The sequence below is a fragment of the Heterodontus francisci genome, chromosome 9 (genome assembly GCF_036365525.1).
Source record: "Heterodontus francisci isolate sHetFra1 chromosome 9, sHetFra1.hap1, whole genome shotgun sequence".
In the NCBI taxonomy this organism is placed as follows: Eukaryota; Metazoa; Chordata; class Chondrichthyes; order Heterodontiformes; family Heterodontidae; genus Heterodontus; species Heterodontus francisci.
In genome coordinates, this window is record NC_090379.1 from 85266008 (window position 1) to 85285025 (window position 19018).

General features: G+C 41.7%; 2 protein-coding genes across 2 annotated transcripts in view; one reads left to right on the top strand and one right to left on the bottom strand.

The window, feature by feature from the left end:
* Positions 1-5696, top strand: part of ryr3 (ryanodine receptor 3) — a 423842-nt gene extending 418146 nt beyond the window's left edge. Inside the window, exons 104-105 of the mRNA XM_068038163.1 lie at positions 1614-1665; positions 5469-5696. Coding sequence (XP_067894264.1) covers positions 1614-1665; positions 5469-5564 — 148 coding nt within the window. The 3' untranslated portion in view covers positions 5565-5696. The remainder of the gene's footprint in view (positions 1-1613; positions 1666-5468) is intronic.
* A 592-nt stretch (positions 5697-6288) lies between these two features.
* Positions 6289-19018, bottom strand: part of aven (apoptosis, caspase activation inhibitor) — a 90022-nt gene continuing 77292 nt past the window's right edge. The window contains exons 3-6 of the mRNA XM_068039416.1: positions 18009-18079; positions 9967-10062; positions 7815-8145; positions 6289-7312 (exon numbers count right to left, since the gene is read on the bottom strand). Of these exons, the coding sequence (XP_067895517.1) occupies positions 7200-7312; positions 7815-8145; positions 9967-10062; positions 18009-18079 (611 nt within the window). The 3' untranslated portion in view covers positions 6289-7199. The remainder of the gene's footprint in view (positions 7313-7814; positions 8146-9966; positions 10063-18008; positions 18080-19018) is intronic.

The window sequence follows — 19018 nt, forward strand, 5'->3', positions numbered from 1 at the left end:
TCTGAGGAGAGGGAGCTGTTAACAATATTGACTAACATGGGAACCAGGAGGGGAAGTTGGGTAGTCAGCAGTTTTGTGGGAATAGGATTGAGGGAGCAAGAGGTGTATCTCATAGTCAAGATGAGCTCGGAGAAGGCATGAGGGGTGATGGGAGAGAAACTAGAGAAAGATGCAAGTTCAGGGCTGGGGTAGCAGGGAACTTTAGAGGACGTTTGACCTGGTGGGCTCGTGGAAGAGACGGACGTGGCAGAGGCAGCTGATTGGATGTCTCAATCTTAGTAATAAAAAAAAGTCCATGAGCTTCTCACACAGTGAGAAGTGAGGGTGGAGGAGACAGGGGAAAGGGGTTGAAGAACATGGCTAGCAGTAAAGAAGCTGGGGGTTATCTTTGCATTCCAGTTTTAGCAGACAATAGCAAGGCCTGATAGTGCTTTAATGTGGTCCAGCCAGATCTGGTGGTGAATGGCTAAAACATTTGTGTGCCGTATCCTTTCAAGTCTGTGTCCCTTGGACATAAGGGAGTGGAAATGAGGGATGTACCAGGGGAATGACCAGAGTCAGAGAGTAATGGTTTACTGGTGACTAGGGCATCACAAGTGGAGGCTCCTAAAACCATGTCCTGCCCCTCTGCCATGACAGTCTGTCCACTGGCCCAAGGCAATGCTGGCTGCATTCAAATTCCCAGAGTATCATTACCATTAGGTGGGGAAGGAAGCAGTGCAGTTACAGCACCTGCTCCCGAGAATAATGGGCGCAGAGATATTTATGCTGCCGTCAAATTCAAAGCCACAGCTTTCAGTCTTTATTTCCATTTGGTCATCTTAGTGAACTGGATATGACAGAATTGATGTGATAATTGAGGTGTCAAAGCAATTTGGGACATTTCATGCTTGTGGACTTTTGAATAGTATTAACATCCAAAAGATAATCAGTTTTGGCAAACTTTCCAAGCAGAAATTGAAAATATTTAAATATTGGAGGAAATTGTGTGGGGGGGTGGGTGGGTGGATTTGGCAAAGCACTAGGGAGGAAAGCTGGTTGAATTGGCCAAAGAGGAAATTTGTTTGTAAAATCAGATCCTTTTCAAGAAAGGCTGATAGCCTCCAGTCATTTGCACTGAAAGGAAAGCATCCTTTTGGTAAGCAACAGCATTCGTTATATGCCTGCTTCATGCAGATGTGGAGAACATTGGTGGCAACAGCGATGGCACTGGGAGGAATTTGGTCAGATGAGATCATCCTGAGTGTCCTATTCCTTTCCCTGACATTGCCAGCAAATGGGGTAGATGTAAACAATGCTCGCTCCCAGTCCTTGAAAAATCCTGGTGCAGGCCAAACAGAATAGAAGTGCAATGTAACTGGGCACCATCCCATAAACTGCCATTGACTGCCCTGCTAACACCCTGCATCTACTTAAAAGATAATGATTTTCATGACCACAATGTCCACAAAATATTAAAGTACTAAATACATTGTGATATTTATACACTGAGATTCCAGCCCTGGGTTCTCACAGAACATTTCTTTCACTGCATTGAATAATTATGCCTTTCAAAGATGATAGGAAGCAGAAGTTAATTTAACTGTAGGTCACAAGTGTTTTCTGTTTTTTAGGTTCTTCATGATGTACCTCATAAATAAAGATGAAACTGAACACACTGGTCAGGTAAGTAGCAATATGTTGAATATGAATCAATAACGTTGTATTGGATTTTTGTTTTGTGCTCAACCAAGCAGAGGAATGTTAGCTTTGAGTGCTGTAATGCTTTTGCAGGTCAGAGTTCAATGCTCGCAGCCCAGGTACAGGATATAAAACTAAAATCTATCATTAAGGATGTGATAGCAGGTCTCTTGGAAAAGCACAATATGATTAGGCAGAGTCAACATCGTTTTATTAAAAATTGTGTTTGACGACTGTGAGAGTTTTTTGAGGGTGTAACTAGTGGACTGTTGCAAGGATCAGTGCTTGGGGCCTCAGCTATTTACAAGCTGTATCAATGATGAGGGGACCAAATGTAACATATCCAAATTTGCTGACGGTAGTTAGGTGGGAAAGTAAGCTATGAGGAGGATGCAAAGAAGTTGAGAAAGGATATAGACAAGACTGGTTATCACTACAAAGTCTAAGAAATGGCATACATCCCAAGGACTGCAGCAGTTCAAGAAGGCAGCTCACCACCACCTTCTCAAGGGTAATTTGGCAATAAATGTTGGCCTAGCCAGTGAAGCCCACAGCCCACGAATGAATAAAAAATAAGTGATTAATGTAAGAAGATGGCAGGTAGAGTATAATGTGGGGAAGTGCAAAATTATCCACTTCGGTGGGAAGCAGGGAAAAACAGAATGTTTCTTGAAAGGTGAGAGCCTGATAAATATTAGTTATTCAGAGGGATGTGGGGTCCTTGTATTTGTATGTATCACATAATTTGAATATGCTGATACAGCAAGCAATTAGGAAGGAAAATGGTATGTTACATTCCAATCCCTTTGTGGCAACTTTACTCTTAGCTTTTATTGCAATTATGTAGGGCTTTGGTGAGACCACACCTGGGGCTGAATTTTATTCTCCCGCTAATGACAGCGGCGGCAGGCGAAAAGTGCCGCCGTAATCTAGCACGCAGCGGCTCATCTGCATACGCTGGGCGGTCCGGCCTCTCTTCCCCCCCCCCCCCCCCTGCCAATCACGTGGCAGGGCAGGCTCTGCGATGCTGGCAACAGCATCAGCTGTCTCTGCACAGGCGCTGGCACCATTTTTAAAGGGCTGCCAGACCTGCACAGTTGAAGTCCATACCCCACCCCCCCCCCACCAAAAAAAAATGTTCCTTTTGCAAATTATTCAAGGTACAGATAAAAGTTATTTTATTCAGAAAAAATGATTTGATTTTTATGTTTGGCTTCAACTGCTTCCAATTTATTAAAGTTCTTATAACCACTTGAGAATGATAATCAGCTCCCCTCAACTGTTTTTATTTTTTATAATTCAATATTACTTAGGACAGTGTTTGGCTTGTAGTTCGAGAGTACATTTTTTAGTTTACTTTTCATTGCACAGGTGGTGGTGTAGGGGTAATGTTACTGGACTACTAATCCAGAGCTCAGGCTAATGCTGTGGGGACATGGGTTTGAATCCCACCACGGCAGATGGTGAAATTTGAATTCAATTAATATATCTGGAATTAAAAAATCTAGTCTAATGTGACCATGAAACCATTGTCGATTGTTGCAAAAACCAATCTGGTTCACTAATGTCCTTTAAGGAAGGAAGGAAATCTGCTGTCCTTACCGGGTCTGGCCTACATGTGACTCCAGACCCACAAGAATGTGGTTGACTCTTAAAAATACCCTCTGAAATGGCCTAGCAGGTTTAAGGGCAATTAGGGATGGCAATAAATGCTGACTTAGCCAGCAATGCCCACATTCCACAAACATTTAGCCGTTTTGCTGCCATGCCAATGTGATACCCATACTCCACCCACCCACCCACCAAAGAAAAGTAAATTGCTGCACCGTTCCCTCTCACAGAACACTTACATTTAATATGTGACCTTCCCGCCCCCGCCCCCGAACTGCGCAAAGTGCAGAGGTCACCCCTCTCCTCGCCCCCTCCACCTCTGCATGACACATTGAGTTGACTGCCCCCTCCCCAACTACACTAAAGATCTTAAGCTCCCCACTGCCCCACCTCGGTTCCACCAGCTTTCCCTGGACGGGAAAGTGAAGGCATGTGAATGCCAGCCGCCGCACAGAAGATCGCCAGCATGATCACAGTGAAAGGTACGTTAATTTATTCACGCTCTTTATTTAAATATTTAAAATTGGGTCCCATCGCCAAGCGGTGGGGGGGGGGCCGCCATGGAGCCTCGCTGCCACCGAGAAGATCGTGTACAATTGTGCTCTCCTTTCCTAAAGAAAGATTATACGCACCTTAGAGGGGGGGGGGGGGGGGTGCCACAAAGCTTCACTAGATTAGTTCCTGAGATGAGAGGGCTGTCCTTTGAGGTGAGATTGAGTAGAATGGGCCTGGATTCACTGGTGTTCAGAAAAATCAGAGGGATCTTATTGTACCATATAAAATTCTTAGAGCTTGATAGGGTAGGTGCTAAGAGGTTGTTTCCTCTGGCTGGAGAGTCCAGAACTGGGAGTCATAGTCACAGGAGAAGGGGTCGGCCATTTAGGACAGAGATAAGGAGAAATTTCTGACTCGGGGTTGTGCATCTTTGGAACACTACCGCAGAGGACTGTGGATGCTCAGTCGTTGAGTATATTCAAGACAAAGATCAATAGATTTTTGGGCACTAACAGAATCAAAGGAGAGGGCGGGAAGGTGGAGTTGACCTAAAAGTTCAGTTATGATCTTATTGAATGGTGGGGTAGGTTTGAGGGGCTGTATGGACTAGTCTTGTTTCTATTTCTTATGTTCTTCCTATACTCGGCCCCCAACAGTGTACCTTCCCTCCCTCACCTAATACTTCTTTTTTCCACAGCAACTTTATGGCCCATGTGACCGAGTTAGATTACACATTGCCTACCTTGAAAGGGTCTCCATTGTTATTTAAATAAGAGCATCTTTCACAGAAACTTGGCCAACGTCAGTTAGTTCTAGGGAAAACGTGCTAAAAAATTTCCAGAAAACTTTACGATCTGACATTAATACATTTCCTACTTTGGCCTGTATAAAGCCCCAGGATCCAATACCAGTTAATTTTTAACTTGGAACTAATTTTGACTGAGTACCAGCTAACAGAGCCCGAGGGAATGGTTAAGAGGGTCCATGCTGTGTGAAAGATATCTTTCATTGCAAAGAGAAGGCAGCCCCCAGTTCTTTCTTCATTCACACATCATAGCAGCCATCCCACCTCTCTCCACCCACTATTTCTCCAGAACTATGATGGCATATTTATCAAATCATAGCTGGAGTGATGATTAGAAGCTGGTTTACCTGAATCCTGGTTTAGATTACCAACATTTATTTAACACAGTAAAATGTCCCAAGGCGCTTCACAGGAGCGTTAACAAATTTGGGCATCAAGCCACATACGGTGATATTAAGACAGATGGCTAAAAGCTTAGTCAAAGAGGTAGGTTTTAAGCAACATCTTAAAGGAGAAAAGCGAGGTAGGAAGGGCAGTTTCGGAAGTGAATTTCAGAGTTTAGGGCCCAGACAGCTGAAGGCACAGCCACCAATGGTGGAATGATTAAAGTTAGGATGCTCAGGAGGCCAGAATTAGGGGACTGTAGAAGGGCTGAAGGAGATTACAGAAAATAGGGTGGCACAAGGCCATGGAGGGGTTTGAAAACAAGGGTGAGAATTTTGACTTCTGACTCGCTGAGTGGTGAGATTGCTACCACAGAGCCAAACTGCGCAAAGCAGGGAATGAAAGGGCAAAGTAAAACAGTACAAAATTGTCTATCTATGCTAGTGTGCATTAAAAATAATTTTGATCATATCTTTTTGTCCATCAATTTAAGGAGTCTTTTGTATGGAAGATGTACCAGGAGCGCTGCTGGGACTTTTTCCCTGCTGGAGACTGTTTCCGCAAACAGTATGAGGATCAGCTTGGATAATGAAAACGCTTGTTGAATTTATCGACTGACTGAACACATGGAGCTTGACATAAGCATATAATGGAAAATGGAGTGCACAGGTATTTACTATTCCGAGGCAAAATGAGAATAAATGTGAAAGATGTTGAAAATGCAACTGTCTTAAACACAGAGACATTCAGCTTTAAGTATCCAAACTGTAATACTTATCTTCATAACACTTTCAATTCTGATATTTTAAGTTAACCTTTTCTGTGGTTGTTGATTAATTGATTAGACAGATCCACAGCAAAGCAAGAATTACAAACTGCAAGAAAGCATTGGAAAAAATTGTGCCTTACATGTAGTAAAAGCTATGCAACAATATGTATGTTCTGTTTTCTAGTTTATGCTCTTCAAAAAAAGCTACATTAGAATTTGTTCTGTTTGTTCACAGTGGTGAGTCTTGCTGTATGACCTTAAGATTGATCTCATTGTGCTTGCCACGGCAGCAGCTGAGCTGATAATTTATGAAGTTGTTACTGGATATGACATTTAATTTTATGAAATTCTGTAACACTTAATCTTTCTTGTGCATTGGCTGTGTGCTTCCCGTACACCTTTCCTTCAAATTAAAAGCAATCACAACCTAAAAGCTTCTATTTCAAATCATTCAGTATTAAGAAAGATGAATTTGTCAGTGCTGACTGTTTGTGATGCGATGCACAGTTTTGAAATAAAGCAAATGAAATTCAATAATGTACCCTTTTTACAAGATTTTATCTGTTTATTCTGAAAATGATTACTGACAGCACATTATTCTACAATCTGCTCTGTAACTGCCGTCATTGGTTTGGAGGCACACCATATATAGCATGGGATAGGAAATCCTTGGCCATGGAAGTGAAAGCAGATGCAAGGTTGTTGAAACGGGATTGTTTTTAAAATCTACTTTAATTACAGTAACAGGTAATTTTATTTACGGACTTTACAATTTCCATTACACCATGACTCTGCAATTTTATTTTACATACAATTTGATTTAGAATTCGGTTTCTGAATCTAAGCCATTCGGCCCACCAAGTCTGTGCCGACCATTAACCACCCATTTACACTAATCCCATATTCCTACCTCACCTGTCCCTATATTCCCCTACCACCTACCTATACCAGTGGCAATTTATAATGGCCAATTCACCTATCAACCTGCAAGTCTTTGGGTGTAAGCATAAATCTTGATATGCACATTACCATTTATAGAATCATAGAAAGAAACAGGCCCTTCGGCCCACCGAGTTATTCCCACCACCTACACTAAGGGCAATTTACAATGGCCAATTTACCTATCAACCTGCAAGTCTTTGGCGGTGGGAGGAAACAGGAGCACCCGGCGGAAACACACGTGGTCACAGGGAGAACTTGCAAACTCCACACAGGCAATACCCAGAACTGAACCCGGGTCGCCGGAGCTGTGAGGCTGCGGTGCTAATCACTGCGCCACTGTGCCGCCCAAATTTACACCATTAGACACTCTTGTTAATATCTGCTTAACTGGCCAGCGATGGAATACATGCTATAGCAGCAATGAATTCAAAAAGAAACATGTCCTAACAATTACCCAACTGTTTACAGTCTTTTAGTTTTCATTTCTACACTTGCAAGATTGTCATGGTAACATTATGATATCATGCTATCTAACCAATCTTCCAGTTCCTCCTCAGGGTTAAGCTTCTTAACTGTTTCTGCTGCTTGTGAATTTGTACTGTCTGTCATGTCGGCACCAGACGAATCTGTTTAAAAGAAAATAAATAATGATGTCACAACAACATGTAAAATACAAACTAGTTTCAGTGCTTACGGGCCATGTACAGGCAATCTGACTTCCATGTTGAGATTAATATGCACAATAAGTATATGCCAGGTTAACAGCTCACTTGAAGAAAAGGACAGTTGTGATTGTAAAATTATGCATAAAACCGTTTTTTTTTTCTTCCTTTTTTTTCATAAACTAAATTCAATGTGCCCCCTTTGTATCAGGGGGAAGTAGCTCTAACTTCATAAAGTGTAACAATGACTGTTTATCTGTATGTATGATATATTTATCATATTACATGAAATTAATGTAATTTACCATATTAGCAAGTACAGTGGAAAGCATACTAAATTGAATCAAATACCATTATAATTTATGTATATTCAAAAACAAGAATTTAATGCTATTTTAGTAAAAGGTCATCAATTACTTCCAGCACTTTAAACAAAAATCAGCTTCAAACGAATGATTCTTCTTACCAGTTCCAGGATCACAGAGAACTTCTACATCCTGAGCTCCCTTTAAGAAAATATCATTATTTTTGCTGACGGGCGTTTCTAATTGAAGTAAAAAATCCAGCTCCTCGTCTAGCTTGTCTGGTGGTTGCTGAGATGCAGGAGGAGCACTCTCAGGTGCTTGTGTTACAGGGTTGAGCATGAGGCTGAAGGTATTTTTGCTTGGATCCTCAGGCACAGAGTTGACTGGGATGTTGTCCACACCTGTTGCTTGTGCTCTAAACTGGCTAAATTTGCTTAGGCCATCATGCATACTCATCATTCTCATCTGTGGTAGTTCTGCAGGAGGAGTTATCTAAATTTGAAGGATTATAAAAAAAGGAAAGCTAATTGAAGAGACTAAATTTGCCAACATGACAAAGTAATTCATTGTGAAGAACTTTGAAATCTGTCTGAGAAATGTGAAAAAGAACTATATAAAAAGTATTTGATGACTGCAATTTCTCAGCTTTTACTCTAAGATTCAAATAGTTCCCATTTTTCTTCTCATTCCTAGTTCCTCACAGTAAAGGAGTAGATACTTAAAATGTTGGCAGCACTCAAAGCAGCAGAGTTACGTGGGCCAGATGCTGAGAGAAGAATGGGCATTGTGGAGGGTCCGGCCACAATCTTTCAATCTTCTTTAGAGTGGTGATGGAGGACTGGAGAATTGCAAATGTTACACCTTTATTTAGAAAAGGGGAGAGGGATAAACATAGCAATTACAGGCCAGACAGCTTAGCGTCAGTGGTGGTGGAAATTTTGAGATAATAATCCGGGATAAAATTAATTGGCACTTGGAAATGAATACCAGCACAGATTTGTTGAAGGCAAATCATGTTTGACTAACTTGATTGACTTCTCTGATAAAGTAATTGAGAGGATTGATGAGGATACTATGGCAGGAACAGAGAAACCTGGGAGTGTACACACACAAATCTTTGAAGGTGGCGTGACAAGTTGAGGAGGCTATTAAATAGGCATATGGGATCCTTGGCTTTATAAAATAGAGGCTTAGAGTACAAAAGCAAGTAGTTATGCTGAACCTTTATAAAAGACTGGCTAGGTCCTGCTGGAGTATTGCGGCCAATTCTGCACATCACATTCTGAGAAGGATATCAAGGTCTTGGAGAGGAGATTTATTAGAATGGTACCAATGAAGCAGGACTTCAGTTGTGTGGAAAATCTAGAGAAGCTGAGATTGTTCTCTTTAGAGCAGAGAAGGTTAAGAGGGACAGAGGTGTTCAAAATAAGGTGAAACTGTTTCCAGTAGCAAAAGGGTCAGTAACCAGAAAACACAGATTTACGGTAATTTACAAAATAACCAGAGGTGACATGAGGAAAAAAGATACACAATGAATTAAGATGATCTGGAACGGTAGAAGCAGGTTCAATAGTCATTTTCAAAAGCAAATGCGAAAAAGACTTGAAGAGGGAACATTTGTCAGGCTATGGAGAAAGAGCAGGGGAGTAGAATTAACTGGATAGCTCTTTCTGTGCTGTATCATTCTTTGATTCTCCTGCAATTATCTAATTACAATTCATTTCTTCTCCAACCACAAAATCAGACATAAACTGAAAGGTACGAACTATTCAGCTTCACACCACCTGATATACAAAAACTGAGACCGTGATCTCTGTAAACGATTTGGATTTTCACAGTAATTATCCAATTATCCAATGTCTGATTTTGTGAAGCTCCATATAGCAATAAAGCATCATAAAGCCAATCATTTAACTAAATACAAAACCCTACTCCTGTACCATTTGAACACATAGCCCCACAGAGCAGTGGAACGCAAGTTCAATCTATCATATGGTTGAGTTGCTGATTTCAGCTTCATTGCTTGTGGGAGGGAATGGCTAGCAGGACACTTATCACTGCTCTTAAACATCTCCTAGCAACTGAATTAAATATAGCACTGGCAGAGAGCTATATGTAAGTAGTAAAGAGCATAACGTACATTCAGAAATCAAAGTATAGATACAAACAACGCTGTTCTTTATTTTCAATAAATACACCCACCAGGTCAATCTGAAAGATAAACTAAAGGTAAAAATGTTTGACATCTGGCTATAAGCAAAATTCTCAGTAAACTTTTCTGTGTTGTGGACAGGTTTAATAAAGGAATCCTACCTGTACCAACTCAGCTTCCACATTCAGTCTAAGGTAGAGGGGGAGTTCCTGAAGGGACTGAGCCAGGGATTGACAGTCTACAAACAAAGGTGATATCTGAAATACACAACAGCACATTGGTGCATAAGTAATTAAGCAGGGACTAAATATGCATTACAATATTTCCAAGGCATATTTGAATAGAAATTAAATTCAGCTCTGCGAAAGAGGCAGTACAATATTGTTTTCCCATTGAAACCACATGTCCTTTAATTTTGAACATACCAAAAGATAATCAGAAGACCATGAAAAATTACTCAAAAATAAGCAAGATACGTTGACATTTGTAATCAACTTAAACATCAGAATTTAGAATACTATCATGTCCCTCAAATGGACTCTGTTGGTAAACACAGCATGTGGTGTGGCACTATGTTGTCCAGCTGAGGAAGGGCCTAGGTTATGTGCTTAGTAGGCTTTTAGCCTACAACTAATCCCACTGTTTGTCAGTATATGAGCAGAAAACTCAACTCCTGAGAATTATTTATTTATTTAGAGATACAGCACTGAAACAGGCCCTTCGGCCCACTGAGTCCGTGCCGACCATCAACCACCCGCTTTATACTAATCCTACATTAATCCCATATTCCCTACCACATCCCCACAATTCTCCTACCACCTACCTACACTAGCGGCAATTTACAATGGCCAATTTACCTATCAACCTGCAAGTCTTTGGCTATGGGAGGAAACCGGAGGACCCGGCGGAAACCCACGCGGTCACTGGGAGAACTTGCAAACTCCACACAGGCAGTACCCAGAATCGAACCCGGGTCGCTGGAGCTGTGAGGCAGCGGTGCTAGCCACTGCGCCACCCAATTAGTGGGCCCTACTGGAAAGTCCACATGTGGATGTCAACTGAAGAGATAGTCAGGCTTGAATCCAGAATTGTCTGGTTCAGCACACGGCCTAGATACAAAACCTTTTGCTGTCCGTGGAACCATATCCCAGCAGGAGCCATTAACCTTCATGAGAAGCTGAACAAATCGGGCTGGAGGTCAACGGGATGGAAAATGTTACAGGAATCATCCAATTATAGAATTTCATACTCCAGTGGCCTTCCTTATCCTACACTTATCGTAAAGTTTGTCAGTTCAAGAGTAAATTCTGATATTTTCTGACTTTCAGTTATAAGTATTTTCTATTTTTTTTGTTGTAAATGCCTACTGATTGCTGTAAACCATCATGTGATATGTAGTGAAAATATAAAACTTTAAAGCCCCATATTCCAAAAGATTTCATTATTTAAACTCAACCATATACAGAAGATATTAGGCCACACACAGGAAAGTACCAATATCTGCATACCTTAATATTTACTCAAGCTTACATAGATTGAGCATAAATCTGCAACATGCTGAGATATATTTCCGCTAGTCTCTCCATATGCGCACAGTAGTCAAATTATTCTTTAAATCACTAGATAAAGTCTATCAAGTCACAAACAACTGCATCCTGTCCATCTTCAAAATGAGAAACTGAATGTCAATACTGTAGCTTTTCTGAATAGGTGTCTATCTTAAAAGAGTCGGTTGTGTTTGCCCAGTGATTAAATTTTAATTAAAGAATGCATTTACTATATATTAATGTTTTAGAATAAACAGCATCATTTTATTTCATTGTTTTTATAGTTTTTTTTATTGATAAAGGGAGCAGGTTGTATCCCTAATTGCTCATCTTCAAAGTTTGACAGGAAATTGTCTTTCTTCTGAATTTTGTTATCCTCCAAGCTCAAAAATCAAGGAGAAGTCAAACAAACAAACAAACAAGAACATCACAAGAGACCCTTGGGCCTACAACTGGATTGCACCTGAATTCGGACATGATGCCAATGCATCATATGAGATGGTGGCATAGTGGTAATGTCACTGTAGTAATCCAGAGACCCAAGCTAATACTCCAGGGACATGGGTTCAAATCCCACCACAGCAGCTGGTGGAATTTAAATTCAATTAAGTAATAAATTCAATTAATGAATAAAAATCTGGAATTGAAAGCTAGTCTCAGTAATGGCGACCACAAAACTAACATCAATTGTCACTAAAACCCATCTGGTTCGCTAATGGCCTTTAGGGAAGCGAATCAGCTGTCATTATCTGATCTGGCCTACATGTGACTCCAGACCCACAGCAATGCGGTTGACTCTTCACTGCCCTCTGAAATGGCTGAGCAATTCAGTTGTACAAAACCCCTACCAAAATTTGAAAAGGAACAAAACTGGATGAAACACCTAGCATTGACCTAGGCACTGTAAACAACAATAGCAAACCCAGCCCTGACGACCCAGCAAAGTCCTCCTTACAAACATCTGAGGACTTGTGCCAAAATTGGGAGATCTGTCCCACAGACTAGCCAAGCAACAGCCTGACATAGTCATACTCATTGAATCATACCTTACATCCAATGTCCCAGACACCACCATCACCATCCCTGGGTATGTCCTGTCCCACCGCAGGACAGACCCATCAAAGATGGCGGCACAGTGGTATACAAGAGGGAGGGAGTTGCCCTGGGAGTCCTCAACATTGACTCCGGACCCCATGAAGTCTCATGGCATCAGGTCAAACATGGGCAAGGAAACTTCCTGCTGATTACCACCTACCGCCAACCACCCTCCCCCCAACCTCAGCTAATGAATCAGTGTTTCTCCATGTTGAACACCAATTGGAAGAAGCACTGAAGGTGGCAAGGGCACAAAATGTACTCAAAGTGGGGGACTTCAATGCTCATCACAAGAGTGACTTGGTAGCACCATTATTGACTGAACTGTCGGGTCCTGAAGGACATATCTACCAGGCTGGACCTGCGACAAGTGATGAGGGAACCAACAAGAGGGGAAAACCTACTAGACATTGTCCTCACCAATCTATCTGCCACTGATGCATCTGTCCTACATCTTTGAAGATCAAGTCCCGTCTTCAAACTAAGGATACCCACCATCGTGTTGCGTGGCACTCCCACCCTGCTAAATGGGATAAGTTCAGAACAAATCTAGTAGCTCAAAACTGCACATGAGGTGCTGTGGACCATCAGCAGCAGCAGAATTGTATTTAACCCCAATCTGTAACATCATGGCCTGGCATATCCCCCACTCTACCATTACGATCAAGCCAGGGACCAACCCTGGTTCAACGAGGAGAGCAGCAGAGCAAAAATGAGGTGCCAATCTGGTGAAGCTACAACACTTGTATGCCAAACACCTGAAGTAGCAGGCGATGGAAACAGCTAACTGATTCCACAAACAACGGATCAGATCAAAGCTTTCCCGTCCTGCCACATCTAATCAACGCTCGCATCTACCTGACAATGTGAAAAATTGCCCAGAGATGCCCTGTCCAAAAAAGCAGGACAAATCCAATCTGGCTGATTACCATCCCATCAGTTTACTCTCGCTCATTAGCAAAGTGATGGAAGATGTCATCGACAATGTTATCAAGCACCACTTAAACAGCAATAACCTGCTCACTGATGCTCAGTTTGGGATCTGCCAGGGCCATTCGGCTCCTTACTTCATTACAGCCTTGCTCCAAACATGGACAAAGAGCTGAACTCAAGAGGTGAGGTAAGAGTGACTGCCCTTGATATCAAGGCAGCATTTGACCGAGTGTGGCATCAAGGAGCCTTAGACAAATGGAAGTCAATGAGAATCGGGGGAAACTCTTCACTGGTTGGAGTCATAGCTAGCAGAAAGGAAGATGGTGGTGGTTGTTGGAGGTCAATCATCTCAGCCCCATAACATCACTGCAGGAGTTCCTCAGGGTAGTGTCCTAGGCCCAACCATTTTCAGCTGCTTCATCAATGACGTTGCCTCCATCATAATGTCAGAAGTGGGGATGTTCATTGAAGACTGTATGATGTTCCATACCATTCACAATTCCTCAGATACTGAAGCAGTCTGTGTCCACATACAGCAAGTCCTGGACAACATTCAGGCTTGGGTTGAGAAGTTGCAAATCATATTTGCACCACACAAGTGCCAGGCAATGATGATCTCCAACAAGAGAGAATCTAACCATCTCCCTTGACATTCAACAGCATTACCATCACTAAATCCCCCACTATTAACATCCTGGGGGTTACCATCGACCAGAAACTGAACTGAACCAGCCATATAAATTCTATGGCTATAAGCGCAGGTCAGAGGCTGGGAGTTCTGCAGCGAGTTACCCACCTCCTGACTCCCCAAAGCCTATCCACCATCTACAAGGCACAGGTCAGGAATGGCATACTCTCCACTTGCCTGGATGAGTGCGGCTCCAACAACACTCAGGAAGCTTGACACCATCCAGGACAAAACAGCCCGCTTGATCATCACCCCACCTATCAGCTCAAACATTCACTTCCTCCACCACTAATGCACAGTGGCTGCAGTGTGCACCATCTATAAGATGCATTGCAACAACTCACCAAGGCTCCTTCGATAGCACCTTCCAAAACTCTGACCTCTACCACCGAGAAGGACAAGGGCAGCAGACATGTGGGAACACCACCATCCGCAAGTTCCCCTCTAAGCCACACACCATCCTGACTTGGAAATATATCGCTGTTCTTCCCTGTCACTAGATCAAAATCCTGTGACTCCCTCCCTCACAGCACTGTGGGTTTACCTACACCAGATGGACAGCAGCGGTTCAAGAAGGCAGCTCACCACCACCTTCTCAGGGACAATTGGGGATAGGCAACAAATGCTGGCCATGCCTGCGATGCCCACATCCTGTGAGGCAAATAATAAAAAAATAACTGGTGATAGGACCATGCTAAATTGGTCACCAGCCTCATTAGGATAGTATGACAAACTGCAAGCACCATTTGTGGCCCTGGAGACCACTCAGATGGGTACCAGTGAGATTGGCTGGTTCAGACACCAGTTGAAGGCCTCAGAAGAGTGCAGAGGGGGAAGGCAATCGGGAGCGGAGAGAGGTGGCCAGCAGCAGTCCACGGTTTTAATGTGGAACTGCACAATAAGAAAAGTAACAAATGTTGAACTTACTTGTCAGCCTCCAGTGGACCCTCTAAGAACCCCACTTTGGCTGTTGAATGCCTGAACAATCTGTGCACAGTATGCACAGCACATGGTGGCCATTTGCAAAGGGACCTGAAACGGGCAGTAGGGTTCTTAATTTGCATATGTAATGGGCCGAATGCCTGTTTCAGATGCATACGCTGAATTGCCATTGAGCAGCCGGATCTAATGAGGTGGGTGGCACACTTCCAGTGTGGAATGAGTGCTGCATATCACCCACCATATCGGGTCCTTAGGCTGTTAAATGGATGCAGCATTATAGAATTTCTAGGCCCGGTTCTTTTGAGCCTTTCTGCATCTTCCCAAATCCTACATAGTATATTCTGCCTGATATTTAAAAAGTTTCTAATTTTAGGGGTACCTACATCCTAAAAAATTTATTCTGAAATTTGGGTTAAACCCAATAAAGCTAGGAAACATCAGCATAAACATGCTAAAGTTCTGGTGAGACACACAACTACTTTCCCTCATGACACAGGGAACATGTCAACCTCTCTGTATACTAAGAGGCAGCATCGACCTAAAGCACACCTTTAGTCACACAGAGACAGCTGAAATAAATTCCACGGAGGAGCAGGTGCTGAGGATTCAGCAAATGAACCAATATCAACCGCTTTCAACATTATCTTTATAAAGTACAAAGTCTTGCTTACTACCAAAGGTGTCACTATTCTTTCTGAAATGTAAAGTGTGTACACATTTGCCATACATAAAGTTCTAACAATAAAGAACAAATCCACCTCTGAACTAGACTGTGAGCCCCCACTTTACCAAAGGTAAAGGAAAAGGGAGAAGGAAAGGCAAGATTTCAGAATTGACCCCTACTTACTCAATGTAAAAATGACTGTGTTCTATGCCAAAACTTCATGCATCAACTATGAGCTCCTTGATATTATTAATACCCCTCAACATTGTAGCACAGGAAAATTACATAATGGGAACACAAATATTATGCTCATCTGTTCTTCAATTGTTCAGTGCGTTTAGCTCAGGCACACAAGCTAGAATGGTCCTAGGTTCAATCTTGCTGGTCTCCCTTAACTGATCTGTGCCAGCGTGTCAGTAGGAGCATTGTAACTGGTTTCAGTATTGCTGCAATACGGATTGAAAAAAACCACCAGGTTCTTGCTTCTTTGTGATCCCTTCTGAAAGTGTTCTTGCAGACATAAAATGAAGACAATATTTAAGCTCAGCTGTGCTGCCTCTCATAGTTGAGCAGGGTGATGACACTCATGCCCAAGACTCACACATGCATAACAGCTAATTGAATATAGTACTGGAAGGAACCATTGCCCATATAGCCAGAAGATGCTCAATGCCTTTTAAGAGAGGAGAGATGGACAAGATGGTGAGAAGTTAAAAAATAAATGTTGTGCTTCATATTCGTGAAACTGTGGCACACAGTCCCACAGTTGATAAATATAGCACCAAGAATTCCACTTCTACACCACTGCGCCATATTCATACTCAATGCAAGAATCTAGTTCTTCTAGTTATCAGAGTCAGAGGTTCTGTGGTCAAGCCCCACTCCAGGGACTTGAGCACATAATCTAGGCTGACAGCGCTGTACTAAGTGAGTGTTATTGAAGTGCTGTTTTTCAAATGAGACTTTAAACGATGGCCCCTTCTGGCACAATGTGAAGAGGAGCAGAGGAATTCTCCTGATGCCCTGGCCAACATCATCCCTCAACCAACATCACTAAAACAGATTATGTGACCATTTATCTCATTCCAGTTATGGGATCTTGCTGTGTGAAACTTGCAGCTGCATTTTCCTACATTTCAACAGTGACTGCACTTCAAAAGTAATTTATTGGCTATAGAGTGGTTTTGCGATACCCTAAGGCCATGAAAGGGATTATATAAAAGGCAAGTTTTTCTATTTAAGATATTGCCAGTAAGCTTACCAAAACTATTGTTACCACGGAGACTGTCCCAAGCAGAGGTCCTCCCCGCACCCCCCCCCCACCCCCACCACCTCCCGTTGCGATGATGGAAATGAATACATTGTAGCTACATTGGATAACAAGCCTTTGATGACCCTGAGGTTCAGGATACCAGTCAGTGGAAGAGAAAGAAAATTAAATATCTGCATCAGCTATCATGATAGCACTGGATGTTTCTGATTCATTTCATGAATTTAATGCCTATATTATTAAAGTAGCATATCTTCAGTTCTCTTCTGGATCAGGGAAGGGACACTAAAAGGCCAGGAATAATATGATTAAGATTCTAGACTATGTTCCAAGACTCCTAGTGTTGTTTTCCAGGGATGCCTGTCAGAGTTACCTTTCTTCATGGTTACTTGATATGTACAGAAAATTTCTGCCAACATTTAATGTGCTCCTGTGGATAGCTTCTTGACAGCTGGTTGAGTTTATTATTAAGTCAATGCTGCTTGCCTACCATTTGAAAATAGTCTAGCTATTAAATTATCATAAAGATTTCCATTCACAAAAATTTCTATGCGACACCATGGGCCAATCAAACTGCTACTTTTATGTGCCATATCCTGTCATCAAGACCAAATTTTCAGAAATCAGTTACACACAAGGGGAAAATAAAGGAAAACAATTTTGCTTTGCAACTCTTTTTGCTAGGTATACAGCTCGCCAGTTTTATAGTTAGCCCCAGATTTTTGTAAACTGATTTTGACAAAAAAGATATAGCTTAAACTCAAGAGAGTCTGGTAAATGGCACATCAAGGCTAAAATGCAACTTGAATGTTACTTAGGACAAACACTAAGTAAGTAGGATCATCATCTGAATGCAGTTCGGTATTTAATAAGTATTTTTTGTATGTGAGAATGGGACATTGAAAGGAGATGGGATTCGAGTACAGATTTCTAATGTGGCATTACACAGGCATGATGTGTCAAATGGGCTCCTCCTGTGCTGAGATTTCTATGATTTTAGAATTTCTAGGAGGTTAAAAATCTAAAACATAATAATAGTATTGGACAAGTTTGCAAAACTATACCTGTTTACTCGAAGGAACCTCGACTTCCCACTCCTTTTCCTCAGCAAAGCGGAACTGTGCAAATGAATCACCTGGTATGAAACACAAAATTAATTTATTTGCACTGAAGTCTGACAAATGTCTAGTTATCTTTCCATTCATAAAAATGTTACTGTACCAATGGTATAAAGGCCACTAAAAAGAGATGATGCAACATCACTAAAAAAACAGATTATCTGGAAATTACCACACTGCTTCTATGTGGGAGCTTGCTGTGCAGAAATTGGCTGTTGCATTTCCTACATTACAATGACTACACTTCAGAAATACTTCATTGGCTGTACAGCACTCTGAGACATTGAGATTGCGAAAGGCACTATATAAATGCAAGTCTCTTTTCTTTTAATGGCGGATGCAATCAGAAGTCGCATGCCCCGCTTTTCTAGTTATTCCGCATAAAAGAGCACCAGAATTACTGACCGCACATAACCTTATAACATTAGGACAATACTTTCAAAACTACACAAGATAAGCAAAAATTATGTTAACATAAATGATATAAATCATATTGCCCTACAATACCCAAAGGTTCATATTGAAAGATCATAAATGTTTTTATTTGGCCCAGAAATAGTTCAATACACTCTGAAAATAGCATATGCAGAAAGAAAAAGAAAAACTTGCATTTTGTATAACACTATTCACATCCTCAAGATGTCCTAAAGTGCTTCACAGCAATGAAGTTCTCGTGAAGATTAATCACTATTGTAGTATAGGCAAACACACAGACAATTTGTGCACAGCAAGGTCTAACATATAGCAATGAGATAAATGTCCAAACAATTTGTTTGAATGCTGTTGATTGAGGGGTAAATGTTGGCCACAATACTGGTAAAACAGGCAGGAATCAGTTTAACATCAGTTATGATCGAGGTGGGAGGAATGCACTGTCTTTCTCTAATTCCACTTCTCCACAGGTCACAACGTATATTTTAAATGCTTACCCAGTTACCAATACGGCCAATCATATA